This window comes from Gastrolobium bilobum, unplaced genomic scaffold (assembly GCF_033153095.1).
Source record: "Gastrolobium bilobum isolate Gb01-03AN ecotype WA unplaced genomic scaffold, APGP_CSIRO_Gbil_v1 utg46365, whole genome shotgun sequence".
NCBI lineage: Eukaryota > Viridiplantae > Streptophyta > Magnoliopsida > Fabales > Fabaceae > Gastrolobium > Gastrolobium bilobum.
The window spans coordinates 29741-56795 of record NW_026899489.1 but is presented as its reverse complement, the minus strand read 5'-3'; the positions used below and the strand labels follow the sequence as shown (position 1 = coordinate 56795).

General features: G+C 35.0%; 2 protein-coding genes across 3 annotated transcripts; one reads left to right on the top strand and one right to left on the bottom strand.

The window, feature by feature from the left end:
• The first annotated feature begins 677 nt into the window (after window positions 1-677).
• On the top strand, window positions 678-10633 carry LOC133290635 (plasma membrane ATPase 4-like). Of its 2 annotated transcripts, none has more exons than XM_061488747.1 (16): window positions 678-965; window positions 5338-5457; window positions 5549-5785; window positions 5888-6649; window positions 6762-6884; window positions 6963-7067; window positions 7152-7296; window positions 7386-7550; window positions 7808-8046; window positions 8137-8169; window positions 8260-8341; window positions 8435-8595; window positions 8685-8858; window positions 9650-9836; window positions 9929-10106; window positions 10256-10633. In XM_061488747.1, exons 1-16 carry the CDS (start codon window positions 918-920, stop codon window positions 10350-10352), a joined length of 2856 nt encoding a protein of 951 aa, XP_061344731.1. In that variant the 5' UTR covers window positions 678-917; the 3' UTR covers window positions 10353-10633. The 2 variants fall into 2 exon arrangements, with proteins under 2 accessions (XP_061344731.1, XP_061344730.1); XM_061488746.1 differs by having other exon boundaries at window positions 681-965; window positions 9650-9832; window positions 9925-10106.
• Window positions 10634-10770: 137 nt separating this feature from the next.
• On the bottom strand, window positions 10771-13158 carry LOC133290636 (peroxidase 45-like). Its single transcript, XM_061488748.1, has 4 exons — window positions 12581-13158; window positions 12295-12492; window positions 11585-11750; window positions 10771-11451 (listed from the first exon to the last, which is right to left on the bottom strand). Exons 1-4 carry the CDS (start codon window positions 12788-12790, stop codon window positions 11045-11047), a joined length of 981 nt encoding a protein of 326 aa, XP_061344732.1. The 5' UTR covers window positions 12791-13158; the 3' UTR covers window positions 10771-11044.
• Window positions 13159-27055: the final 13897 nt, after the last annotated feature.

Sequence of the window (27055 nt, the reverse complement as noted above, 5' to 3'; positions counted from 1 at the left end):
TTGTTTTAATAAAATTAATTTTAAGTGCCATACTCTGTTCTGGATACAACTTACATTAGGTCCACCAGATGGGTTTAACCTCTCAAAGCCCACAGTCTAGAACCTTCTAGAGGGCACCTATGACAAGTCATAGAGGCTCACCACTGGGTCATTCCCCATCCTGCACTGGTGCCTCTGTATATTGATAGTGGGCAGCTTGATGAGACAGCTCAGAGACTGACCAGCTCAAGCCCCCATGCAAGAGATGACTCTTTTCTTTAAATACCCTCTTACACATGGAGAGAGAGGCTTATTCTTCTCCACTCCTCTCATATGCTGTTATACACACACACTCCCTCTCTGAGCACATACATGAGAAGCTTTACTAATGCCTTGGTCTCTACCATTATTACTATGGACGCTCCTGTATCAAAATATTTCACCTCCATGAAACACATCTTATGTACACTAATAGTACATGCTCCAAGAACAACGGGAGGCATTTGTGTAAAAGAAAGAAAAGTATTAGTGAGTGGAAGTGGAACCCACTAACACAAACGACAGCCACCGGCCAAGCCGGTTTCGCTATAACGTAAATTATATTAATGTAGCACGGAACTTTTTGTACCCTCAAACCCGCGAGTAACCATATATATGTATAAATAGCACAGAACACCCCACAAAAACTGAAAGGTGGAGGGACACGTTCACGCTTCACAAACACAATCACATCGCGCACCCAAACACAAAGCCTAACCTCAAATCTCAAATTTTTTTTTTTTCTTTTTTTTTTTTCTTTTGGTGCATTTATTTTCTTTTGGACTTTTCCAGTCACAAGCATGACTCACAAAGCTTCAATCCCCTCTATTTAAGCATCTCTGTTTCTCTGTCTATCATCTCTCCCATAATTCATACTTGCCATTGCTCGTTCTTCCAACATGGGTGGCATCAGCCTCGAAGAGATTAAAAATGAGAACGTCGATCTGGTATGTATGCTCCTCCTCCTCCTCCTCTTCTTTTTTATCACGATTTCCGTATGCGATCTTCTCTTTCTTTCTCTTTCTCTGCCTGACTGCCTGTTTCTGTTTGTTTCCTGAGAAAAAAAATTTTCTTTGGAAAATTTATGATCAGTGAGTGATAATTTAAATTTGAAGTCATGACACTGCTTCCGATAAAGCTCCCATAGAGCACCGCCCCACAATTATATTATTACTATTTTTTTTTATATATTTCTAAATTAATGATATTTTTTTAATATATATATATATATATATATATATATATATATAGGGCTTATCATTTCTCAAGCTGTCGGAGATAAATTTATTCCCGGCTACTAAATCATAACCGTACAAAGATAGATCAATGGTAATAAATGAAGAGAGAGAAAAGAGGAATCAATAAATATAAAGAAATAAATAATCAAAACGACGTAGTTTTAGGGTGGCCAGAGATAAACTTATCTCAAGCAGCTTGAGAAATGTTTTTCCTATATATATATATATATATATATATATATATATATATATATATATAGGTTTGATGTTTGTCATTTTAAATAACACAAGTTATCTCTGAGAAAGAGACACAAAAAATAAAAATCATGGGAAAGAAAGTGGTTGGTTTTTTTTTTAAAAATTTAAATTTTAAATAAAAAAATTATTATGTGTCTATCTTTATCTTGAAATGACATAACTTTATGTCATTTAAAATGATAAATATTTTTTCCTATATATATATTGAGTTTCATGTTTGTTATTTTAAATAATGTAAGTTATATCATTTTAGGAGAGAGATAGACACAAAGAATGAAAATAATGGAAAAGAAAGTTGGTGTTTTTTTTTTAATTTAAATTTTAAATATAAATTTTTTATTTTATGTCTATCTCTCTTAAAATGACATAATTTTATCTCGTTTAAAATTACAAACACTTTACCACGTATATTAGGCTATTGTTTGATTTTAGCGGCGTGGCCTAGTTTGCCACGTTAACTAAATTCCTTTTTTCCCGGAGAGTTATGCCACGTATCATAATATAATTTGTATAAATAAACGGAGAGTTATGCCACGTATCATAATATAATTTGTATAAATAAAAAGACAGGATATACTTATCACTAAAATAATTTACCAACTTTACAACTAACCTAATCATCGTTGATTTCCGTCAATCTAACGATTATAATTTATTGGAAATTAATAATTAATTAATAAATACAATCCAATAAATTATAACCGTTAGATTGACGGAAATTAACGGTGATTAGGTTGGTTGTAAAAGTGGTAAATTTTTTTGGTGGTAAGTATATCTTTTCTGATAAAAAAAAATGTTATTCGTTTTTTCTATAGTCAATGTAAATAACTTATCTACTTGAGCAAAAAATGACCTCATTTTGAGACATAAATCAAGGTATTTTTGTAATTATAAATTATTTCAGGTTATAATAAATTTTTTATTATAATTTATCAACTCAAAACGATATCGTTTTGAAAGCGAATGTAGATAACTTATCTACATTCACTGTAGAAACATTAAAACCATGTTTTTATATTAATTATTATTATTTTGTTATTATAGTATTTTAGAATTTTACTAATCTCATGCAATAAGAGAAAAATCCTCTCATGTTATAAGCACAATTATGTGTGCAATCTATGTATGTATAGGAGAAAAAAAAAATAACATGAAAATCGATGTATGTATAGGAGAAAAAAATACTCTCTAATATTTTTCTAATATTTTAATATAATTTGTATAAAATAATTGTTTCTCTTGATTTTTACTCACATGCCTTTATGCCTGCCTTGTGCCGGGAGAAGATTTCATTTACCGTCTGATTATTTCAATCACACGATTATAGCAGATGTAGAAAATATAATTATACATATTGTTAAATTGAATTTAAAATATTTTATAAAAAATCATCAATTTTAGAATTTTAACAGTACTTAAAGTTTCGGTTAAAATAAACAATTACTTATTGCATTTTTTTTACTTGATTTGGATCATGGTCCTTTTATGTTTTTATTATCCCTGTAGTTTTATTCATTTAAATTTTAATATCTATTGTTTGCCTTGATGCCTATAGTTTTGTATCTGTATCAGATGAAATTTTAAGAATTAATTGTTTATTTAAGCTTTTCTTTTTGTGGCTGACACGATAAAGATGAGAGAGTGTTTTTTTTTATTTTTTAAATGTATTATTTTATTTTTTTCAAGACTATAAGGTGATTAGCGATCACACATCTAATTTGTTATGAAATTAATTTAGTTTGAGCAGAGTCTTGAGACAGGATGTGGATGTCTTCCGTTAGATTTTGAATCCACGGTGGACACAGAGTTCAATTTTCCAACTAAATCATATTTTATTTCATATCTTATAATTGGATTCTAATTTATATATATACATTATTTTTTAATTCATCAAAAGGATTTAGTTATTTTTCAGATAATTTTGCATTTAAAATTAAACCGCGCACCTTGCGTAAATTTTTTCTCAACTATGTTTTAAAAAGTAATTACTTTGTATTTAATTTTAATTTTTGGTGGTTATTTAATTTTTTTTTAAAAATATAATTGAATTTGAATGTAATGGGTATTTAAAATTGTAGTATTTAAATTAAAAGCAGTTAATGAAGAGCCGTGGGAATAAAATCAATACATATTGTAAAATTATATACATGAAAGATAAATAAGTATAATATTTATTTAAATTATCTTAAACATTTTTTAATTTCTTCTCTTATTAAATACAAAAAGACGTATTAAAATATTTTAATTGAAATTTTTTCTATTTTAGAATTGACTAAACTATCATTTCAGTTTCCCGGATACATATGATATTAATTTGGTCCTTAATAAATGTTGACATCAATTTCATTCTTTACTATTAAATAGTAACTTTTCCAAAAAAAAAAGTAACTTAAATTTAGTTACTAATTTTATGATTTATTAATTATATTCTTGCACAGGAAAATATGTTTCTCAAGTAACATAAATAATTAGATAAATTATCTCATGGACGGAAATATTTTTTATACTCCAGGATCACTTAATGATTTGGTGCTCCTTCTCGCAACACTAATTTTTTTTTTTTTTACCCTGCTATTTTTCTTCTTTTTCAATTTTATCCTTCCATTTACACTAAGAGACCACCTAAAAAATGGTGATCCCGGATCACAATAAATCCTCTCCCCATGGACACACAAAAACAAATAATAAAACTCCGAGATTCAGAAAAGGGGAGAAATACAAAAAGTGGGTCCATCTACATTTTGTGTGCAACCCTTTTACAAACCATGTCACCTTTACAATTTAACTCTTTCAGAGTGAGAAATATATTTTAAAAAGTCAATTACTTAATTATAATCATTGTAATCACATTAAAATACACACACATGTATAATAAATTGTGAAGTTATTAAAATTTATTTTCTTAATTGTGACACTTTTTTTTAGATGAATACACATTTTTTTGAGAATAAAGTATCTAATGCTACTTTAAAAGCTTTGTCTAATGTTAAACGAAACGACGCGTTTTGAGCTGAAATATAAAAAATTAGAATAATAAAAATTATCAATAACTCTGAAATAAATTAAAATTACAAACACACAATAATTTTTGTTCCAAAATGACGTAGTTTCGGTGAACATTAAACAAAATTTTCTAAGGGTAAAGAATTTTTCCAGTCAATGGAGATAAGTTATCTCCAGTAAACCCAAAACGACATCGTTTCAGGACGGATATTAAGATATTTTTGTAATTATAATATATTGCAGAGTTATATTAGTCTTTATCATTATAATTTTTTAATCTTATAACCCCAAAACAAAGTTATTTTAAGTTCACTGGAGATAACGTTACAGAGAAATACTTTTCCCATTTTCTAAAGCAATATTAGAAAAAACGAAACCTTTATCTTTTAGAATGAACTCTTTACTTTAGAAGAGTTTAAGAGTCAAATTTCACCTTCTATGACTAAATTAAAGTGAATTAAGGACCGGACTAACATCATATATTATAGGGAATAATAAAAGTAAGGTTTATTATTCTAAAAAAAATAAAATTAAAGTGATCATCTTTGTCGGTTTTTTTGGGGCGGGGATATGGGGCATTAGGAAAATTTAGTTACCAGTGTAAGTAGCAATTGAAACTCTGGAAGCTTGATTGCTGTAGTTGGTTTTTCCAGCGGGCATTCTTTGAAGGAATGAATGGCGGAGCCATTATTTTTATTATTATAAATGATTGAGTGAGGGAGCAAAACGAATGAGCTACATGAATGTAACTTATAAGATACTTTTTCTTCATGCTGCTAAACATTTGTAGAAATAACAAGCATTGAAACCTTGTGCCCAGGAACGCATTCCAGTAGAGGAGGTGTTTGAGCAGCTGAAATGTTCAAGAGCAGGTCTAACATCGGAGGAAGGAGCCAATCGGCTTCAAGTCTTTGGACCAAACAAATTGGAAGAGAAAAGAGTACGTTTTTAGAAACACATATTGCAGTTTCTTGTAGAATTTAAATTTGCTTAATTAGATGCACGTAATGATTTCTTGTGTCATGAAACAGGAGAGCAAGTTTTTGAAATTCTTGGGTTTTATGTGGAACCCCTTGTCTTGGGTCATGGAAGCTGCTGCTATAATGGCCATTGCTTTGGCAAATGGAGGAGGAAGGCCTCCAGATTGGCAGGATTTTGTGGGAATTATTGCTCTGCTAGTGATTAACTCCACAATCAGTTTTATTGAAGAAAACAATGCTGGCAATGCTGCTGCTGCTCTTATGGCTGGTTTAGCTCCCAAGACCAAGGTTTTGTCTTATCATCAATCTTATTTTATGTGTGCAGTATTTATGGCACCATGACCATCTTATATTAATGTTTGTTCAACTCTTTCTGGCCCCAAATTTCAGGTACTAAGAGATGGTCGATGGAGTGAACAAGATGCTGCAATTTTAGTACCAGGAGACATAATCAGCATCAAATTAGGTGATATCATTCCAGCTGATGCCCGTCTTCTTGAGGGTGATCCTTTGAGTGTTGATCAGTCTGCTTTAACGGGAGAATCTCTTCCTGTGACGAAGAATTCCTCAGATGAAGTATTCTCAGGATCAACTGTTAAGAAGGGTGAGATAGAAGCAGTTGTGATTGCTACTGGTGTGCACACCTTTTTTGGTAAAGCAGCTCATCTGGTGGACAGCACTAACCAAGTTGGACACTTTCAGAAAGTACTTACAGCAATTGGTAATTTCTGTATTTGCTCAATTGCCGTTGGAATAGGAATCGAGCTCATAGTCATGTACCCAATACAACACCGCAAGTACAGAGATGGAATTGACAATCTATTAGTTCTCTTGATTGGAGGAATACCGATTGCCATGCCAACTGTTTTGTCTGTCACTATGGCTATTGGCTCTCACAGGCTTTCTCAGCAGGGTGCAATTACAAAACGAATGACAGCTATTGAAGAAATGGCAGGGATGGACGTCCTCTGCAGTGACAAAACTGGGACTCTCACCCTGAATAAGCTAAGTGTTGATAGAAACTTGATTGAGGTGTTTGCTAAGGGTGTTGAGAAGGAGAATGTTATCCTTCTAGCAGCCAGAGCTTCTAGGACTGAAAACCAGGATGCCATAGATGCTGCAATTGTTGGAATGCTTGCTGACCCAAAGGAGGTAAATATGCCAAAATCTCTCTCTTTTGGACATCAAGGATAAAGAGAAAAAAAAAAAAAATCTTGAATTTGGAATATATATAAATTTTAATTTTCATGTTCTGATTGACCAGGCACGAGCTGGTATCAGGGAGATCCATTTCCTTCCATTCAATCCTGTAGACAAGAGGACTGCTCTAACCTACATTGATTCTGATGGAAATTGGCATCGAGCTAGCAAAGGGGCTCCTGAGCAGGTAAATATGGGTTTCAATGTCACCACCATCTTATGATATTTTTGAAGATGACTAAGCCATGTTTTCCTCCTGTTTTAGATAATAAACCTTTGCAACTGTAAAGAGGATGTCAGGAAAAAGGTTCATGCAGTAATTGATAAGTTTGCTGAGCGTGGACTTCGATCTTTAGGTGTTGCAAGACAGGTACAGAAAGCTGATATCAAATTCTATTTTTCTACTTGATTGAATGCCCTTCCTTTATTTCTGCCTGTATGATTCGTGTAACAGGAAGTACCCGAGAAAACGAAAGAGAGTCCTGGTGGACCATGGCAATTTGTTGGTCTGCTACCACTGTTTGATCCTCCCAGGCACGACAGTGCTGAGACCATTAGAAGAGCTCTTAACCTTGGTGTGAATGTTAAGATGATTACTGGTAAGATTTGAGGTCATACTTTCTTGTAGCTCATACCATAACTGAAAGTCTGTAGTTCTGAAATTGCTTGTGGGTCTGTCGTACTCTAGGGGATCAGCTCGCCATTGGCAAGGAAACAGGCCGAAGGCTTGGAATGGGAACAAACATGTATCCATCATCTGCATTGCTTGGCCAAGACAAGGATGCTTCTATTTCAGCTCTTCCTGTTGACGAGTTGATTGAGAAGGCTGATGGATTTGCCGGAGTGTTTCCTGGTAGGTCTTTAAATTTATATATATGTATAGCATATTGATTAGAGAGTTACTGCTTCACTTCATTATTTATAAGATAATAATAATGGTGACCAATTATCCATTCCTTTTTACTTTCAAGTACTTCATACATCCTTTTCGTGTTCATGGCTTCTTTGCAAGTATGGAAACTGCTATCTTTTATCAAAAGAGTAATTACATGTCAAATTGCCCAACACTTCTAACATTTTAATCCCTTTTCTTTTTGTGGGATATTGTAGAGCACAAATATGAAATCGTTAAGAGGCTGCAAGAGAGGAAGCATATATGTGGAATGACAGGAGACGGTGTAAATGATGCCCCTGCATTAAAGAAAGCAGATATTGGAATTGCTGTTGCTGATGCTACGGATGCTGCCAGAGGTGCTTCTGATATTGTCCTCACTGAACCTGGTCTCAGTGTCATTATTAGTGCAGTGCTAACCAGCAGGGCTATTTTCCAGAGGATGAAGAACTATACGGTTAGTTTCCTCGCATACCTAATTTAATTGTTTGACTTTATTTTAATGTTATTAGTTGTCTAATCTTAAAAAAGTTTGATTGTGGAACAGATCTATGCTGTGTCAATCACCATTCGTATAGTGGTAAGTGCCTAAAAAATGCCAAATTTTTCCTACATACTTATATAATCGAATCATATACTTATGTGATTTATTCATTTTTTAATTTGGCAGTTTGGTTTCATGTTTATTGCGTTGATCTGGAAGTTTGATTTTGCACCCTTCATGGTTTTGATTATTGCCATACTAAATGATGGTAAGATAATATCTGCTTCACCATCATGTTATTTACTTTGACTGTGTGCTAAAAATATTTAAAACTGATTTCTTTACACTACCATACCTTTAGGTACCATTATGACAATATCCAAGGATCGAGTGAAACCATCTCCACTGCCCGATAGCTGGAAACTGAGGGAGATATTTGCTACTGGTGTTGTGCTAGGCAGTTACATGGCACTAATGACAGTAATATTTTTCTGGGCAATGAAAGATACCGACTTCTTCCCTGTAAATACTTTACAATTCTTGTTTTTCTCAATATCATCACCAAATAGCGGAAATCCTAAGCGCTATTAGCACAACTTTCACTGTTGCAGAACAAGTTTGGTGTGAGGACTCTGAGATATAGCCCTGAAGAGATGATGGCAGCCTTATACTTACAAGTCAGTATAATAAGCCAGGCCCTAATTTTTGTCACTAGGTCCCGCAGCTGGTCTTTTTTTGAAAGACCTGGTCTTCTTCTACTGGGTGCTTTTATGATTGCTCAGCTGGTAAGCTTGAACCTCTTATTCTCCTATCAGCAATGCAGTATATAAAGTTGCATGTGTTTGTGGTATTGTCTGATTTTATTATTTAAGAAGCATCATTTTATTACGTTTAGAGCTTTGTCTTGATAATTATGCACTCGGTCCTCTCAACAACAACCAAAAAGAAAAAGAAAAGAAAATGTAATCTACAACTCTAAACTAAGAAAATGAATTTTGGGAGCATGATAAAGCGTCAAAATGACATCAAGTCAATACTTCTGTTGTTGCCAGAGAGAAGCAATAGTTGTTTACATCTAATTTTGTACTGACACCAACACGGGACACGGGATACGACATGATACTCCGACATGTTAATTTTAAAAAAATACTAGATTTCGACATGTTAGGAGATATGTTTTGATATTAAATAATATTTTAATTTATATACTGTATATTATATATAATATTTAATAATTTAATAAAAAAATGAAGCTAAACTTATAATACCTATCAATTTTGCAAAGAAACATAAAATATTCTAAATATTTATATTGAACTCAATAAAATAGTAATCATAATCCAACGAATCTAATAGTTGGAACTAAAAAAGTAATGCAACGCAACCTTCGAACTTTTTTTGAGTCTTGACAACGCGTTGGAGTGTCGGGGAGTGTCGGACACAGAACGTGAAGTATTTTGCTTACATAATACTCTAGTAGAGAGATGCTCTATTAGCTAGAAAGCCGAAAAGAGTGGTTAATCAAATGCACCTGGCTTTCTTTTGTGGTAACAATAATTTGCTCTGTAATTGACAGGTAGCAACGTTTATAGCAGTATATGCTAACTGGGGCTTCGCAAGAATAAAGGGAATGGGATGGGGTTGGGCTGGTGTAATCTGGCTGTATAGTTTGGTAACCTATATCCCTCTTGATTTACTCAAATTTGCAATCCGCTATATTCTGAGTGGGAAGGCTTGGGACAATCTTTTGGAGAACAAGGTAGGTTCTTTTTATTATTTATTATTTATTGCATTGTTGATCTAATCTGGAGGTATCAAGATTCAAATCATGTTCATGTTCTCTCACTACAGACAGCCTTCACTACAAAGAAAGACTATGGCAAAGAAGAGAGGGAAGCACAGTGGGCGGCTGCACAGAGAACACTTCATGGTCTTCAGCCTCCGGAAACTTCCAACCTTTTCAATGACAAGAATGGCTATAGGGAGCTTTCAGAGATTGCAGAGCAAGCCAAGAGACGAGCCGAAGTTGCAAGGTAAGCCATTAACTTGTATGGCATCATGTTAATACTTGAAAAGGTTCAGGAAGTGACAATTTTTTAAATTGATGGATAATGAATGAATGAATGAATGAATGAATGATACGTATGAAGTGCCTTTAACAATTTTTGAAAATGGGTTACAGGCTTAGGGAGCTTAATACTCTAAAGGGACATGTTGAGTCAGTGGTGAAGCTGAAGGGACTTGACATTGATACAATTCAGCAGCACTATACAGTTTAAGGAGTTTGGACAGAATCACATATAATGATGAAGAAAGACTCAAGAGACCAAAGTCAATCCATCTTTTTAAGTTATCCTAAAAAAACAAAAAATGACAGTCCTGTGAAATTTGAATGGTTACTCCCTTTTCCCATCTATGCTAGGAGCAGATATTATTCTCTTTACTTACCAAATAACATCATTGATAGGGTTTACTTTCATCTATTTTTTGTTTTCCTGGGAGAATATTAGTGTTATTGAGATCACATTAAAAGCTCAGTATATTAGTATTGATACCGTTGCTCAATACTGAATTCAATCTTATTCTCTTTATTTTCCTTCCCCCTCCCCCACGTCCAGCCCAAGAAAGTTGAGAGGGTGAGATGGCTACCCTGTTTTTACAAGGCTCTTATTTTACAGTCCAGGTCCTAAACTTGTATTCGCACCGGATCCAACGATTGGCGGGTAGATGCTAATAAAAACAAAATAAATGCCTCACTATTTGAATTGATCTGAAAGAGCCCAAAGCTTAAGTCACCACCCCTAGTCTCTTTTAGAGACTGTTCCAGAATCAAATTATAGTATACTCAAGTGGCTTTGCCTGTATTATAACTTATTATTATTCCCATTCCTGCACTGCACTAGTCTTAAAACATTCTTTATAACAAAGGAAAATGAAACTGAAAGAAGTATTTGAAAACAAGGTCAGTGGCTCAATTAACCATTGTGCAATCACGCCTGATTTCACCCTTCTTTCCCGTTTTGATCCCAATCCGTCCAAGCTTTGTCATAGCAATTATAAAAGACTTTTCAAAGGCTGTGCTGTTGGTTGCAAATAAGTTCACTAGGTCTCTTGATCTTTTATGAGTAAACAAAGATTGATCAGAAGAAAGGAGTCCTTTTCCTTCCTGAAGATTCTTGTAGTACTGGTTATCAAATGTCCTAGGCGTAGTTAGGTCCATTCCAATGGCAAATCTGGGGTCCACATTTTTTGGACACACTTGCTGGAGCTGTTTTGCATATGCAGGATTAAGTGTTGGATCAATTCTGTTCCTGCTTCTGAAGTTGTAAATTCGTTTGGAGAACTGGCTGCAGTGAGAGAACCCAATAGTATGTGCTCCTGCGACCACACATTTCAATTTATATTAGAATATGGGATGGTGAAGCCAAATGGGTATCACACTCCAATACTGAGTCTCAAAGACTCTCAGGCAGGAAGCTAACAACTACTATGCCCATTATGATTGAAATACCTGATAGAGCAATTAGATCTTCAAGGGTGAGGCCATGTGAAGCAAACATTTGGTTCAGCTGTGCTAGTTTGAATTCAGGATGAGGTAGATGGTGTCTAACACTGGCTTTTGTAGAGATTCTCCCATCTAGCCTTCCCAACTCTACTTCATAAGATGGTCCTCCTGTCTGAAAGAAAGTGAATGTTCATTTGGTATTCAGCTGAATTGTGCAAGAAATTACAATGTTATAATTCTCTACGTATCCAAGGTAAAATAATCTTACAAAGACAAGTCAAAAGAAATATGATATTCTATATGCTGCTTATAATCTACCCAACTGTTACCCTAATGTAGATATGCTGCACTTGCTAGAAGAAGTAGGTGTTTAGATTCTAATCTACAAAGATTGAACTTACTTGATAGAATTTTATGAATTTTTATTTGGAAATATGTATTAGGGTTGTGCAAAATAACCGAACCTTGTTTTTTGGTATCAGTTTTAAGACTGGTTTGGAACCTGTTCGAAAACGGTTCGGAATCAATGCAGAACTGGTTTGCATACCTGAACTAGTTTTGAATCGGTTATAAATTATAATCTGGTTTGACACATAAACCGGTTCTTTAACCGAATTGGTTTAAACCAATTTGATTCGGTTCATGGGAAAAAAAAACACCCTTAATATGTTGTATCCAACTTTCATTCTTTATTGCAAAGGTTATTGTTTATTTACCAATGCTATGACGTCCCTAGCTGCCATAGCCAATATATCAGCACAAGAAACCTTATTTTGGCAGCCAGGTACATTGTCAACCGCAGCCTTTGCTTTGATCACAGTGTCAAACCCATCACCCGCTAGTGAAAGATTGATAGGGTTATCCTTCTCTGCAGTGCTGCTTCTTGAAGCTAGCATCACTGAAGCATCACATCCCTGTCCACAAACGCACAAATACATTAGTTTAGTAGTAGCTATTGCAAGAGGGGTGCATGCAAGAAAAAGAGATCATAACTTTGCTGACCCGAACAAAACAATCATGGAAGAAGAGCCTAAGTGTAGCAGGTGCTGTCACAAATGTCTGCTGAAATTTCATCTCAACTGCAGTGCGAACTATTGATTCAACATTTGGGCATGTGTTTCTGTAATAGTCAACACGTAGTTGAGCTTGACAACTAGCTATAAGCTGCAAAAGAAACAGGCTTGCAAGGAATGTGAGACTCTGGGAACTCATATTCTGGTTGTGCTGGTTCTAGTATCTGAAATATTATGCTTGGTTTAGTGATTGCATCCTTAAATAGTCAAAAGGGTAAGTGAAACTGAAATGAAAATCTCTTCTTATTTAGGAAAGAATCCTAGTGGGTTAAATGTGAAGGAAACAGAACAAGAACTACACAACAAGAAAAAATGCTTTTGGCAAAGTGTGCTCTATTTTGAAAACATCTGACAAAGCACTCACTGTAATGCGTGACATTAATTTGTGTGAAGAGGTTGCAGTGGAAGCTCTTGGAGTGGTGAAGCAACTTCTATATTGAAAGTGCATCTTAAATTTATATCAAAAAAGTTAGTCTGGTCCAGCACATTGTGCTAGTGCTTTTCTATATTATACCTCTTTTTTGTTGTTTAGATTCCTGCAAGAAGTGAGATAGTAATAGTATACACAATCCTCAACAGCCTATTCAAATATTGCAATTTGGCCAATGTTTTACGTAAGTTTTATATTGTTCTTTTCTCTAGCGTAACCAAAATGATTACTTCCTTTATGGGTATTTACAGCACCACAGTGCTAGTTATTCCTATATAAAATACTCAAAACAATTAGACAAATGACGTGCTGCACTTAGCCATGTGTCCCCACACCTCTTTCTTATTCTCTTTCTCTTCACATACTCAAGAGAGAAGAAGCGCACACACGTTTTGCTCATCACATGGATACTTTTTGTTAAAACGTTGCCTTCACTAGTATGGTGCTTTAGCTTAAGGAAATATTACAAATTATAAGTTCATAATATAAATAGTGCATAATTTTGGCGTTTAATGAAGATAGAGTAGTTCATAATACAAATTAAACTCTTTCATTCATCTCCCAATCAATACATGGCCTATAAACTGCAATGTTGTTTAACAATTTAATTTATTATCATACTATACTTTTTATTAGCTTCTTCCCTCTCTCTCTCTCTCTCTTGTCTTGTACTTACGTCCTTTATAACATCCATTTAGTGAAGCAGAAAATATGAACATTTTGTTTTCCTTCTATATTTTTGTGTGTTCAAAATTTTTCCCAATTGCAGAATGTAGTCTGCTTCATCCATTGGATGCTTGGATTCGAAAGTGTGTCATTCCTAATAAATAAAATATCTCTGGAATACATGGCATTTATACCCAGGTTCTTTTCCCTTTTATTTCCACATATTTTATTTTTGAAAAAAAATGTTTGTCTTTTAAAGGATTTATATCTTATGTCATTTTAGATCATAACCGTTGATTTTCATCGATCAACGGTTATAATTTATTGGGTCAAACTTAATGGACCAAACTTATTATTAATTAATAATTTTGACCTAATAAATTATAATCGTTGATTGACGGAAAACAGTTAGGATCTAAAATAACACAAGATTATATCATTTAAAAGGATAAATATTTTTTTTTTTATGTTAGGCTAAATAGATAATCATAGTTTATTATCTATACATTTTATGTTAAATTAAAATACATATTGGGAGAGGGGTGTGTGCTAGTATCTATGTAGATTCTAAAAAATTCCTATGTGATCCGTTAGAATTTATTTGCTCATTTTGAGCTTTTCCTCCCTCTACTTTTATTGTAAGAGGAGTTGAATTCAAATATTTTCATATTATGCTATGCAGGAAATCAAATCAGAGTAGACTTCAATTCACATTTTTATTCAAAACCTTAAATTTATATTTACGAGTCTTTAATACTTATTTAATTCATTTCTGAGTTATATGACATGACACTTCATTATTCATCACTCACTAAAATTTCCGACAGATACTTTGAAAGTGTATTTTACATAGGGGTGGTAAACGAGCCAGGGGCCTTTGGCTCGGCTCGTAAAGGCCTGAGCTCGTTTAATAAAAGCTCGTGTTGGAACCAGGCTTGGACTTGTATAAAAGCTCGTTTAATAAAAAGGCTTCAGGCTCTAATTCAGAAGCTCGGCCTTAGAGCCTCCCAGGCTAGCCTAGTATATAAATATTTATTTATACTACTTGTAATAACTCTCTCTTATCAATTTATTTCACCTCATTTTATTGGTTTAACAGACTTTTTGAATAATTTTGTTCTATATTATGCTTTTTAGATATATATTGAATTTATGTATATTTATGGAATTACTAGTGCTGTTCTATATTATCCTTCATCCTCCTTCACACAAACAAACCCACAAAAACTCATTCGTTCCACTGTGCACTGCTCGTTTGTATCAATTTATTTTTTATTTTATTTATTTTATTTTTATTTTTGTTGGCACTTTTTTTATAATGGGCTAAGATAATATAACCTGTTATCTACCTTCTCTCACTTTAATTTTATTTATTTATTGTAGACTTTGTAAATTATTGCTGCAAATTGGAAGCTAAGGTTTCTATCTGGAAATTGATTTTTTGTGGAATTCTGTTCTCTTATTTGTATTCTTTAACATGCTAACAGGCTAAGACAGGCTTTACACAGACTTTTATTTTTTGTAAATAAACCAGGCCACAGGCCAATATTATATTCGTAACAGGTAACAGGCTAAGGCCAGTCGGACACGTTTAAATACAGGCTTGGCCCGTTAAGATCAAAGCTCGGCTCGGCTCGGCCCGTTAATACCCTATATCTACTGGAGGTGAGGATTTTGAGTGAGAGAATAGGATGTAAAATAAATTATCTACTGCTTTATTCATGATTATTACATCCTTATATATAGACAAATATCTGAATTCAAAACGTAAACGATAAACATGATAAATCCTAATCGTGGCCGCTAATTCAAAATAAATAACTTACATCTAATAAATATTATCTTTAGCATATAAGAGATATTTTTATTATCAAAAATTTTCATTACCAACTTAATATCTACCGAGATTTGTATTTTCTTTCTTTTCATAAACTTTTTAGCATTCTCTCTTTGACCCAATGATGATTAGATAGGTAGTAAGTTAACAGTGAAATTTTTTTAGTAATAAGAATATTCTCCCTCTATAACTTTTGGGGATATTGTTTCTCATCAACACAAAAAAGTGGATAATAGATATTAAAATAAATAAATAAATAAATGAGTCTCATATATTTTTTTATGCTGTATGACACAATACAAATTGTCTCGTATAACAATGAGAAAGAATATTACAAGTTATATAGTTGAAAGTCTTTAGATGCATGGTTATGCATTTCGGAATAGTGGCGTACTAAACTTCATAGTCCTTCAATGTGTTGGGTCGTTTGATGAGTCTTGTGAGCCAGGACATGGAGAGGGGTGCAACATTTTAAGAGATTGTTGTGTGTGTGTGTGTGTTGGATCTACCATATGGGTGCAGATGATCAGAATACGTGTTATGGAGCTGGGAATATTTCAAGCGTGAATCAAAATGTCAACACAAGTGATTTTTGGTGTTCAAAGGTTAATAGAGGTTCGTTTAACTGAAACGCCAAAGCTACCAATTGCTGTCTGCCATGCCAAACGTACTTTTTTTACATCATTTATTGTATATAATTGGGAACTCTACATTTATAAATGATGTGAGTGTTGAGATATTCAAGTGTGATGAGTCCCACATTGGTTGGTAATGAGCTAAGTGAAGAGTATATAAGTGAAATAACCCATGAACCCAATGCCTTAAGGTTTTGGGTTGAGACATGGTGTCGGATCCACTTGTTACGGTTGGTGTAGCCTTAGCTTATTGGTGGTGGCCTCTGCCACGGGCTTCCCCTGGACCCGCATGACATTGGAGTTTGAGGGAACGAATTTCCCAAGAGGGGTATCAAAGCCGGATTGGGCTCGAGCTAGCCTAGTGATTGGTTAGGAGGCGGGTCGAGTACTTTACGCTTCGGGTACTCGGTTGAGGGGGAGCATACCAATGGTGGGTTTCACACTTGAGGGGGAGATTGTTGAGATATTCAAGTGTGATGAGTCCCACATTGGTTGGTAATGAGCTAAGTGAAGAATATATAAGTGAAAGGACCCATGAACCCAATGCCTTAAGGTTTTGGGTTGAGACATGGTGTCGGATCCACTTGCTACGGTTGGTGTAGCCTTAGCTCATTGGTGGTGGCCCCCGCCACGGGCTTCCCCTGGACCCGCTTGACATTGGAGTTTAAGGGAACGAATTTCCCAAAAGTGAGTTGTACGAACATTTCAACCTCATGTGTTATTGAAAAATGTTCATCTACATCTCATACAATTACAAATAGTGGTGTCAATGATGGGAAAGTTCTTTCTTCCATTTGAAGTGTGTTCAATATTGGCAAAATTTCGGGTCAAAGTTGTGTAGCAAGTTTAAATTTTACGAAGTTCCCCTCTTAGTGATATTATAAATTGTACTATAGATAGTGTGTGGTTGACTTTTATTTATACAATTATCTTTCAGGAATGATCTGCAGCGCACGCTCATTTTAAGATTTGGAGCTTTGAAGCAATGATTTTTGGAATTAGATCTTACATAGGAATGTGCGAAAGCTAGAATTCTAAGGCATCACACTAAATTTCAAAGGCATTTGGTTTATGGATAAATTTAAAGTTATCTTATATTATGTAAGAGAAATGTTTTTCTCAAGTTACATAAATGTTTTTATCTCATGTCACAGATACATCGCAATCCGAGCCAACATTTCTTTTTCTTTTTTCCTTTCTTTTAACCGTGGGACCCACCCAATTATGTCTCTACATGAGATAATACTATCTCATGTAGCATAAGAAAAGCATTGCCCATTATGTAACGTAACTTTCCTACAAACACAATTGAGAAGAGAGAGCAGAAAAAAGAAGGGAGAGAGAAAAATCAAGAGACGGGATCCACATAAAATTATGTATGTAAGAAAATTATATTACATCATCTAACATAACAAATATAAAATCGTTGGTTTATACCATTAAAACTGGAAATGGATCCTCTAATGTGTCAAAAAAACATGATATAGTCATGTGGGAAGATCACAACCATACAAAGGTAAATCAACGGTTATGATTTCGTAATTACCTATTTTATCATTTTTTTTTCTCTCCTTCTTTTTTCCCATTAATTTACCTTTGTATGATTATGATTCTCCGCATTACATAGTCAAGTGAATTTTCACATTAGAGGATGCAGATCCAGAGTAATGGATCAATGTTGTTGTGCAATGTCGGGATTCAACGACGCAGACGCTATAACATCGATTTTGACAAAGTAATCTTAAACTAGTCTCTTTTCATCAATGCGTTTGTGTATTCTCGTTTCAACTTCATTTTTATTTTTTATATTATGAAAAACAAAAAACAATTTTTTTTTCCATTACTTTACACCATTTAATGTTTCAATATTTAGTTGAATACTTTTTTTTCTATTCTATATTCGTTGTACAATTGAGTCTACTTCTTAAATTATGATCCTTATAATTTTCTTTGTCGGACGATAATCACAGTAAGCGTGATTCTAACATTTTTTTTTTATTCCCGTTAATTTTGTAACAAGCGTGAATTCTAACACACCTCAATACTCCTCAATTAAGATTATGCCAAACAATAATAAGGAAAATGTTAGGCCGAATGAATATCAAGAATGACATGTAGCAAATTAAATTTGTTAAACAATTATCAAGATGTTGCTCTTGTTATGTATTTTGTATGTAACGCTAACATCCAATTTGTAAGTCACATGTTACATAAGAATAATGTTTAAATTAGCGCTATCCTTAAAAATCAATAAAACTTGAGTGACGTAGGCGCGTGAAAAAGATTTTTTAAGCTCTGTTAGGGTTTTCGGTTCTTTTGTTTAATGGTGGTGAAAGGGGGAAGATCCCCCATCTCTGAGGGGGATACAAATACGGTCAGAGAGCTGAAGAAGGCGAAGGGGGACACGGGTATGGATCTGGAGATGCAGGTTGATTCTTCGATTGCAGGCGCAATGGAGATTGAGGATGCAGGTTTGAAGAGTTCGGCTGAGATGGGAGAGTCAGGAGTAGATATGGGGAAGGAAGAAGGGGGGAGGAGAGATCCATGTAAGCTTGTTTCGTACAAGGACCATCTCCTTCGTGTTAATGGGGTCTGGGATGGGATCCAGGAAGAGGAGGATAATTGGTTTGCCCAGTGCAAGCAAGAGGAAATCGAAGAAGCAGAAGCGATGAAAGCGTACGAGCAGGAAGGGGAGGACGATCCTCTAAATCCCTTCTATCAATTCGATGTGCTGGAGAAACTGGAGCAATGTAAGAGGTGGAGGAATGCTCTCATTGTGAAACTCATGGGGAAAAGGCTGGGAGCGAAATTCTTATGGAATAGACTCCATAAGTTGTGGAACCTGGAAGGTGACTACAAGATATTGGATCTTGAGAATGATCATTACATAGTTGAGTTCGAGAAGACGCAGGACTATCTCTTTGTTCAGCAGCAGGGACCATGGATAATGGTTGATCACTACCTAATAGTCCAAAGATGGAGGCCGAATTTCGACCTGTATGATGACAAAGTCAAGAAATTAGCGGTATGGATCAGGATTCCAGGAGTTCCTAGAGAATTTTATACCTACAAGGACTTATGGAGGATGGGCAACATGGTTGGAAGGACCTTAAGGATTGACGAGAACTCCTTAAGGATTAGTGGACAAGGTGAGCTGCAAGAAATTACGGATAGAGGCAGATTCGCACGGATTTGTGTAGAAATAGACTTGAGTAAGAGTCTGTTATCAAAATTTAGGATTGTTCATAGACTGTTCATTGGTTATGAGGGTTTGCATATGATCTGCTTCTTATGTGGACAATATGGCCATAGAAGAGATAAGTGTGTACTGAATCCTGAGAATACAAAAAAACCTGAAGAAGAAGCTGAAGGGGAGAAGAATTGTGGCAGTCATGAACAGAATATGGAAGATGCAGTCAAGATGGTGTGGAGAAAAGTCAAGAGGTTAATGGCTTTGGAAATTGGATGACAATCCAAAAAAGAAGCAACAAGAGGTCAGTCCAAATGGTGAGGAATAAGGAGACTTATATGAACAAGGACAAGCTTAATGTTGGAGCCAAAGATGCTAGCCAAGGAAGTAAAGCACCAGGGTCTAGGTTTGGCCCTCTGGAAAAGGAAACTGAAGAAAACCTTTCAAATAAAGAGGCTAATCCATCAGGGGAGGAGAATACAAATAGGAAGATTTCGGGGGAGCCGAGCCAGTCTAGGAAAAACCAAAATGGGAAAAAGAAAAAAAATAGTCCGGATAAGAATACCTTGGTACAGGGCTATGGTAATGAGGTGAAGGAGTCTGCTAAACAGTTGGTGAGAAATCAACCAGCAGTTACTAGAAAGGATCAACCTTCTATGCAATCTAACAAGGGTGTGATACTGGTCAATAGGGGTTCCTTTGGAGGAAGAATTTTTAAGGACCCTTCTCCTAGCTCCAATCAAATAGAGCTAGAAGTTGCCCAGATGGAGACCATTAGCAAGGATGAGGCAGTAATTAATACTGGCAATATGCTCAAGGAGAATCCACCTGATGGGGGAAGTGGAGGAAGAAGCGTAAGGCAAGATGGAAGAGCAGCTATGGCTCTTGATGATATCACTAATGCTGTGAAAGTCAAATGATGAACCAGAAGATGGACAGTTTGGAGGTAGGTTTTCTTATCTTGTTTATTTTTATGATAATTAGCACATGAAATTGTATAGGAGCAGGGAAGAGAGGCTTCTCTGCCCTTATTAAAGATGTAGTTAGTCAAAATAAAATCCAGATTTTGGTGCTGTTGGAAACCAGAATTAGTGGTAGAAAAGCTGAAAAAATTGTTAGGAATTTAGGATTTGACAGTTATTTCATTAAAGATGTTGTTGGATTTTCGGGGGGATATGAATTTTGTGGTACAAAGGACTGTCTAACATTCTTATTGTTGAGGAGAACCGCCAATTCGTTCACACGAAGATCTGCTGGCTTAATTCTGGGGTGGAGGAACTAGTGACATTCATCTATGGAAGTCCCAAGAGAGCTGAGAGAAAGTTCCTTTGGGATAGTTTGAGAAGAATTGCAGTGGTTGGTGGAGGTAAATGGGCTGCTATGGGAGACTTTAATGCTTACTTAGAGGCTGGTGAGAAACAGGGAGGAGCTGGGGCTTGCTAGTATAGCATGAAGGAGTTCAATGAATCTCTCAGTGAGAGTGGTTTATCAGATTTAGGATTTTCTGGTCCTAATTTTACCTGGAAGAGGGAATTACAAGAGAGGTTAGATAGAATTGTTGTGAATGAAGAATGGCAAAGAAGCTTTCCTAACAGATTTTTGGTTCACATGCAATTCTATGGATCGGATCATAGACCTATAGTTCTGCAAGATGGAGTTGGTTATAGAAACAATGAGGGTCTTAAACCCTTTAGGTTTCTAGCTGCATGGTTGACCAATCCTAGCTTTGAGGAGGTGGTGGAGAATTGTTGGAGTATGGAGTCTGATTGGGTCCCAGCTAAAAATAAATTTAAAAAAGAAGCAGCTAGGTGGCACCAAAACAGCTTTAGAGAGGAGGATCAGAAGAAGAAATTTCAGTTGCAAAAAAGACTAAGGGGGTGGAGATCCAGCTGAGCAGAGGGCCATGTGAAGCAATGGAGAGATTGTATAGGGAGTTATGGCAGGATCTGGATGCTATTTATGTCCAAGAAGAACTCACCTGGTTCCAAAGGTCCAGATGCAACTGGTTGGCCTTTGGAGACATGAACTCTAGATTCTTCCATGCTGCCACAGTGGCTAGGAACAGAAGAAACAAGGTTACAACTTTAAAGAAGGAGGATGGAACTTGGGTGGATGATCCAGGGGAGCTTAAAGAAATGGCTATTAATTTCTTCAAGAAGTTGTGTGTGGAGGAGCACCAATGCAACCCAAAGTTGTGCTCTGAAAATAGGTTCCCAGTGATTACCAATAGTAGTTGGAGAAGGATAGGGTGCTGTCCAAAAGCTGAGGAAGTAAAAAGCATTATTTTTGGTATGCATCCATATAAAGCTCCTGGAGCTGATGGGCTCCATGCTGTTTTTCTTCAATCTCAGTGGGGCAGTGTGGGGAGTTCCATACTGAAACTGATAATGGAAGTCTTTGAGGATCCTAAGAGAGTTGCCAGCATCAACCAAACTCTAATTTGTTTAATTCCCAAGGGGGTTAATCCAGAGAGGATACGCCAATTTAGACCAATCGGCCTATGTAATGTGGTTTACAAAGTTATTACCAAGGTGATAGCTTCAAGATTGAGGAATCTATGAGATCCCTAGTAATGCCGAACCAGTGTAGTTTTGTCAAAGGAATGCATGCTTCGGATAACATAATCATCAGCCAAGAAATATTTCACTCTATGAGGATAAAGAAGGGCAAGAAAGGATGGATGTCAATAAAGGTAGATTTGGAGAAAGCCTATGATAGGGTGAACTGGGAATTTTTAAAAGAAACACTCCTTCTAGCAGGGCTGGTTGTATCTATGGTAGAGCTCATTATGGAATGTGTCACATCAACATCAATGGATATACTGTGGAATGGGACTAGAACTGAAGAATTTAAACCTTCAAGAGGGATTAGACAAGGAGATCCTCTTTCTCCTTATCTATTTGTGCTATGTATAGAAAGACTGGGACACTTGATAAACTCAGCTGTTGAAAGTAAAAAGTGGAAGCCAGTGAAGTTGGGCAAGAATGGACCCCCTTTATCCCATCTATTTTTTGCAGATGATATGCTTATATTCTCTGAAGCTGATGTGGCTCAAGCAAATCTGGTGTCAAAAAATCAGGTCAGAAAATCAGTTATGAAAAAACAAAATGTTTTTTCTCCAAGAATGTAAATCACACAAGGAGAAAAGAGCTTAGTCAGGTACTGAAATGTCCTATTACTGCTGATCTTGGGAAGTATCTAGGGGTACCTGTATTGCATGAGAGAGTGAACAAAGGTACCTTTAATTACATTCTCGAAAGGACAAACAACAGACTGAGTGCATGGAAAGAGAAGTCATTGTCTATGGCAGGGAGGGTGGTTCTGGTGCAATCAGTGTTGGCAGCTCTCCCAAATTACACTATGCAAACAGCTTTATTACCTGCAAGTACTTATGAAGCTGTAGAGAAAAATATTAGGGGGTTTGTTTGGGGATCTAGCCAGGAGAAAAGGAAGATTCGTGCTACGGCTTGGAGTGTGGTTTGTATGGAAAAAGATGCTGGAGGACTAGGTATCAGAAACCTGAGGTTGTCCAACAAAGCTAATTTGATGAAAGTTGGTCATGGGTTGTTTGACTCATGGTAGTGAACTGTGGGTGAAGGTGATTAGAAATAAGTATAAAGTAGGGAATGAGATTATCCCTAGCATACAAAAGAAGGCTGCTTGCTCTAATCTGTGGTTGGGGTTGAATAGGGTTTGGCACTTAATTGGTGAAGGGTCAAGGATAATGGTGGGGAATGGGAAAGGAACATCATTTTGGAAGGACAAATGGTTGAAGATGGGGCCCCTTGTAGAGCACATTGTGCATGATATACTATTGGAAACCATGGATGCTGTTGTTGCAGACATGGTTGATCCTAGAGGAGAGTGGAAATTGCAGGAGATGAGGGAAATCCTTTCCCAGGAAGCTCTGAACTCTATTGCTGGAAGCTAGCCACCTGATCCGAATGAGGGAGATGATAGGGTGATCTGGGAAAATTCTCAAGATGGGACTTTTTCAGTCAAAGCAGCTTGGAAGTTCCTATGCAGAACTGAGGAATCTCAACAGAATTTACAATGGGATAAGGTTTGGAAATGGGATAGTCCCCCTAGAGTGAAGAACTTTCTCTGGTTGCTTCTTGGGGAAAATCTGCTTACCAACCAAAGAAGAGTCCTAAGTCACCTTGCAGAGTCGAGTACATGTCCTAGATGCAAGGAGGCTCCTGAAAGCTGTCTCCATGTCATGAGAGATTGCAATTGGTTCAGGAAGTTATGGAGTAATTTCAATAAACCAGAGAAGTGGATTGCATTTTTATCATGTCCTCTGCATGTTTGGCTGAATATGAACTTGGAGGAAGATCATTATATGCTGGAAGGGAATAGAGGGTACATTCTGTTTGGCTTGCTGTGCTGGTGCAGTTGGAAGGAGAGGAATAGTTTGATTTTTGAGAAGCAAGTCCCCAGTGTAGAGAATACCATTAGGCTGGCCTGTAACTATCTTGCAAACTTTGATGAAGCAAGGTCCTTATACTCTAAAGCTGGTCTTATAAAGAAGACCAAAAATGAAGTTATGGTGCAGTGGAAACCTCCCTCTCCTGGATGGGTGAAAATCAATACTGATGGAGCTGTGAAAAACTGTAATTTGCTAGGTGGATGTGGTGGTGTACTGAGAGATGAAACTGGAAGATGGTTGAAAGGTTATGCCAGGAAGCTGGGAAATTGCAGCCCTGTACAAGCAGAAATCTGGGGAGCCTTTATTGGTCTTCAAACAGCTTGGATGCTTGGTTACAGGAAAACAATGTTGGAGGGAGACTCTCAAGTTATGATCAAAATGATAAGTGATGGAGTTACTGAGTTTCATCCACTGAGGGGTCTGATTGCTAAGATAAGAAATTTGCTGAACCAGGAATGGCAGGTGGAATTTGCCCAAATCTTTAGGGAGGGAAATCAGGTAGCTGACTATTTAGCCAATATGGCCTTGAAGTTAGATTGGGGAACGACTGTTTTGGATGATCCCCCTGAAAATTGTTTTAGCTTATTGTATAGTGACTATACTGGTTGTGGTTGGCCTCGGTTAGTTAGAGGCATGTAATAGTTTTTAGTTCCTTGTTATACAAAAAAAAAGAAAAGAATAATATTTAAATTTTAGAGGCTGCAATTTATTTTCTTTATTTTTTGTGCGAACTTACTTAATGTTGACGTAATGTAGCAAGTTCCAAATGACATAAGATGAATATTTAAATTGTAATTATTGTATCTACTAAAAAAATTTGTAGTTATTGTTTTGTATTTTACTTATCAACTTAATTGATTAATCTTGTCATGCAAGTTCGACAAATTTTGAATTCAATTAGTTATGGGTCCAAGCTAAAGGCTTATATTCTAGAAGGGGCAAATAACTAAGAAAAATAATGAAAGATTCTCAAGAAGATATTGATCCTATTATATCTTTAGTTGATCAAACATTGGGTCCCCAAAATTCATAAAAGGTCTAAAATTTCATTACTTATAGTTAAACTTTCTATAAACAAGAGGTAAAGCCTACAGATACATACTTTTACTCTCTTTTAGCTATCATTGTATATACACCTTACGTCTTGGCAACGCCGTTATTATAGACAGTGTACAATGATCTATTTTCCTTCAAATGTATCTCCTTCATAAATACTTGAGAGAACATATAAATCATACATAAACTCACCATTTTTTAGCTGCACGTCTCGATCCCCAGGATGGAACACAATTTATAACCATGTTGTTGATATAGCAATTTGACAATTTCTATTCTTTAGATAATTTCATTTTTTGATACTTTCATTCAATAGAAAATTTACTGCCAAATAAGTTATACGCTAATCTATCACGACATTATAATAATTTTAATATATAAACTAAAAGAACATAATTTTAATCTAAATATTATATTTGTAAACAAAAAATTTCAGTCTCGCTAGTTAAAGTATTTTTATATGACATTGGAACTCACGGGAATCAAACTACTGTAAGACAGTGTTCGAGCATGTGTTGAAAAACCTCCACATCTATCAATCTACCATACAATTTTATATGGTTTGAAGTGGAAGATTTTAACTGGATTAAAAATACTTAATTTAAAGACAAATGATGGAGGGATCGAATAATATGATAGTGTTGCTAGTTTCTGCATGCTTGGGGAGTCATTTTTGGGCTGTGCCCCACCTAAAAGAAAAAGAAAAAATAGGGTAACCCAATCCCTCATGATGAGTACTGAGTTTCGTGCATGCTTTAGTGCATGGTGTGGGCTGCAACGAGGCATGTTAACAGTGTTTTTCATCACACGAGAAGAAGAAATGCATGTTTCACGTCTCCACCGACCAAGCAAAAATCACCTGATTTGACTTGCTTAATAAAATTTTAGGATGTCTATAATATATGCATGTCATTCCTTGAAATTAAACCACTTAAGATGTCACCCTTGTCCACCTCATGTAAATGTTCATGTTAACATAATTTATTAGTAGTGTATAAAGTCTACTTGCTTGAGTATATTTGGAGGTTTATGATTACTTTGCTATCGAAGCAATCCGTTAACAAAAGATAAAACAACATTTAAATAATTTCGAACAAAAACAGAAATTTTTAAGGGGGAAGATGTGAAGGAGGTTTCAAAGGGATATTAGGTGTGTAGAAGTCATTTGTGTGAGTATATTTAAATGCACATGTTAAATAATTTAAAGTAGTGAGAGCTTAATATCGATCATGGAGTTAATGGAGATTTGCAACACCCTTCAAATTAGGTGTAAATAATAAAGAATAAAAATATAAAACTCTTTATTTTTAATCAATCTCTGAGTTATTGAAAAATAGAATTTTTATATAAAAATTATAAAATTGATAGGTTTATTTTATAAAAGAATTAAAATTCGATTTTAGCATCAGGTTAAAAAACGTAAATACCTTAAATATATAATTTAGGCATAATTGAATTACTTTTCCACACAGAAAAAAAAAGAAAATATTTAATATTAATTTAAAAAAATTTAGAATAAAAATTTCCCAGCTGAAATTATAAAAAGTTATCTTGAATCGATATTTTGTATATAAGAAAATTTTAAAAAGAAATTTTTTTTTAATCCCATACAGTCAGCGAAAAATATTTAATAATTATTATATTATATAAATAGTACATTATTATTATAATATTTTATTATTAAATCTATTATTTCAATAATAATATATTTTTCTATAAATAAAGAAGAGGATGTTAATTATTCATTAGTTTAAGAATTGAGAGAAAACAATAATATATGGTCTCGGGAATTCTTCGAGAAGCTTGAGAAGAAGGAGAATAAGAGAAAGATAAAGAGAGTAAAACTGAAAAAAAAAAATAAAAAATCTTTTCTAGCAATTAGATAAAAAAAATGATAAGAAATTCTAAAATGAGAATGTTAAGGAAACAAATATGAGGAATGTCTCTCTTTTTAAACATAAACCCCATGACATTATTATTTTCTTATTTTGTTTCCTATTTTCTTTTGAAATCATGACTGGTTTATTTTCATTTTGTGCATAGCTATATATGGTAAAAATAATAATTTTATCACTTTCAATATATATATATATATATATATATATATATATATATATATATAAAGTGTTTTATTTTTCTTATGTAACATAAGAGAAATCTT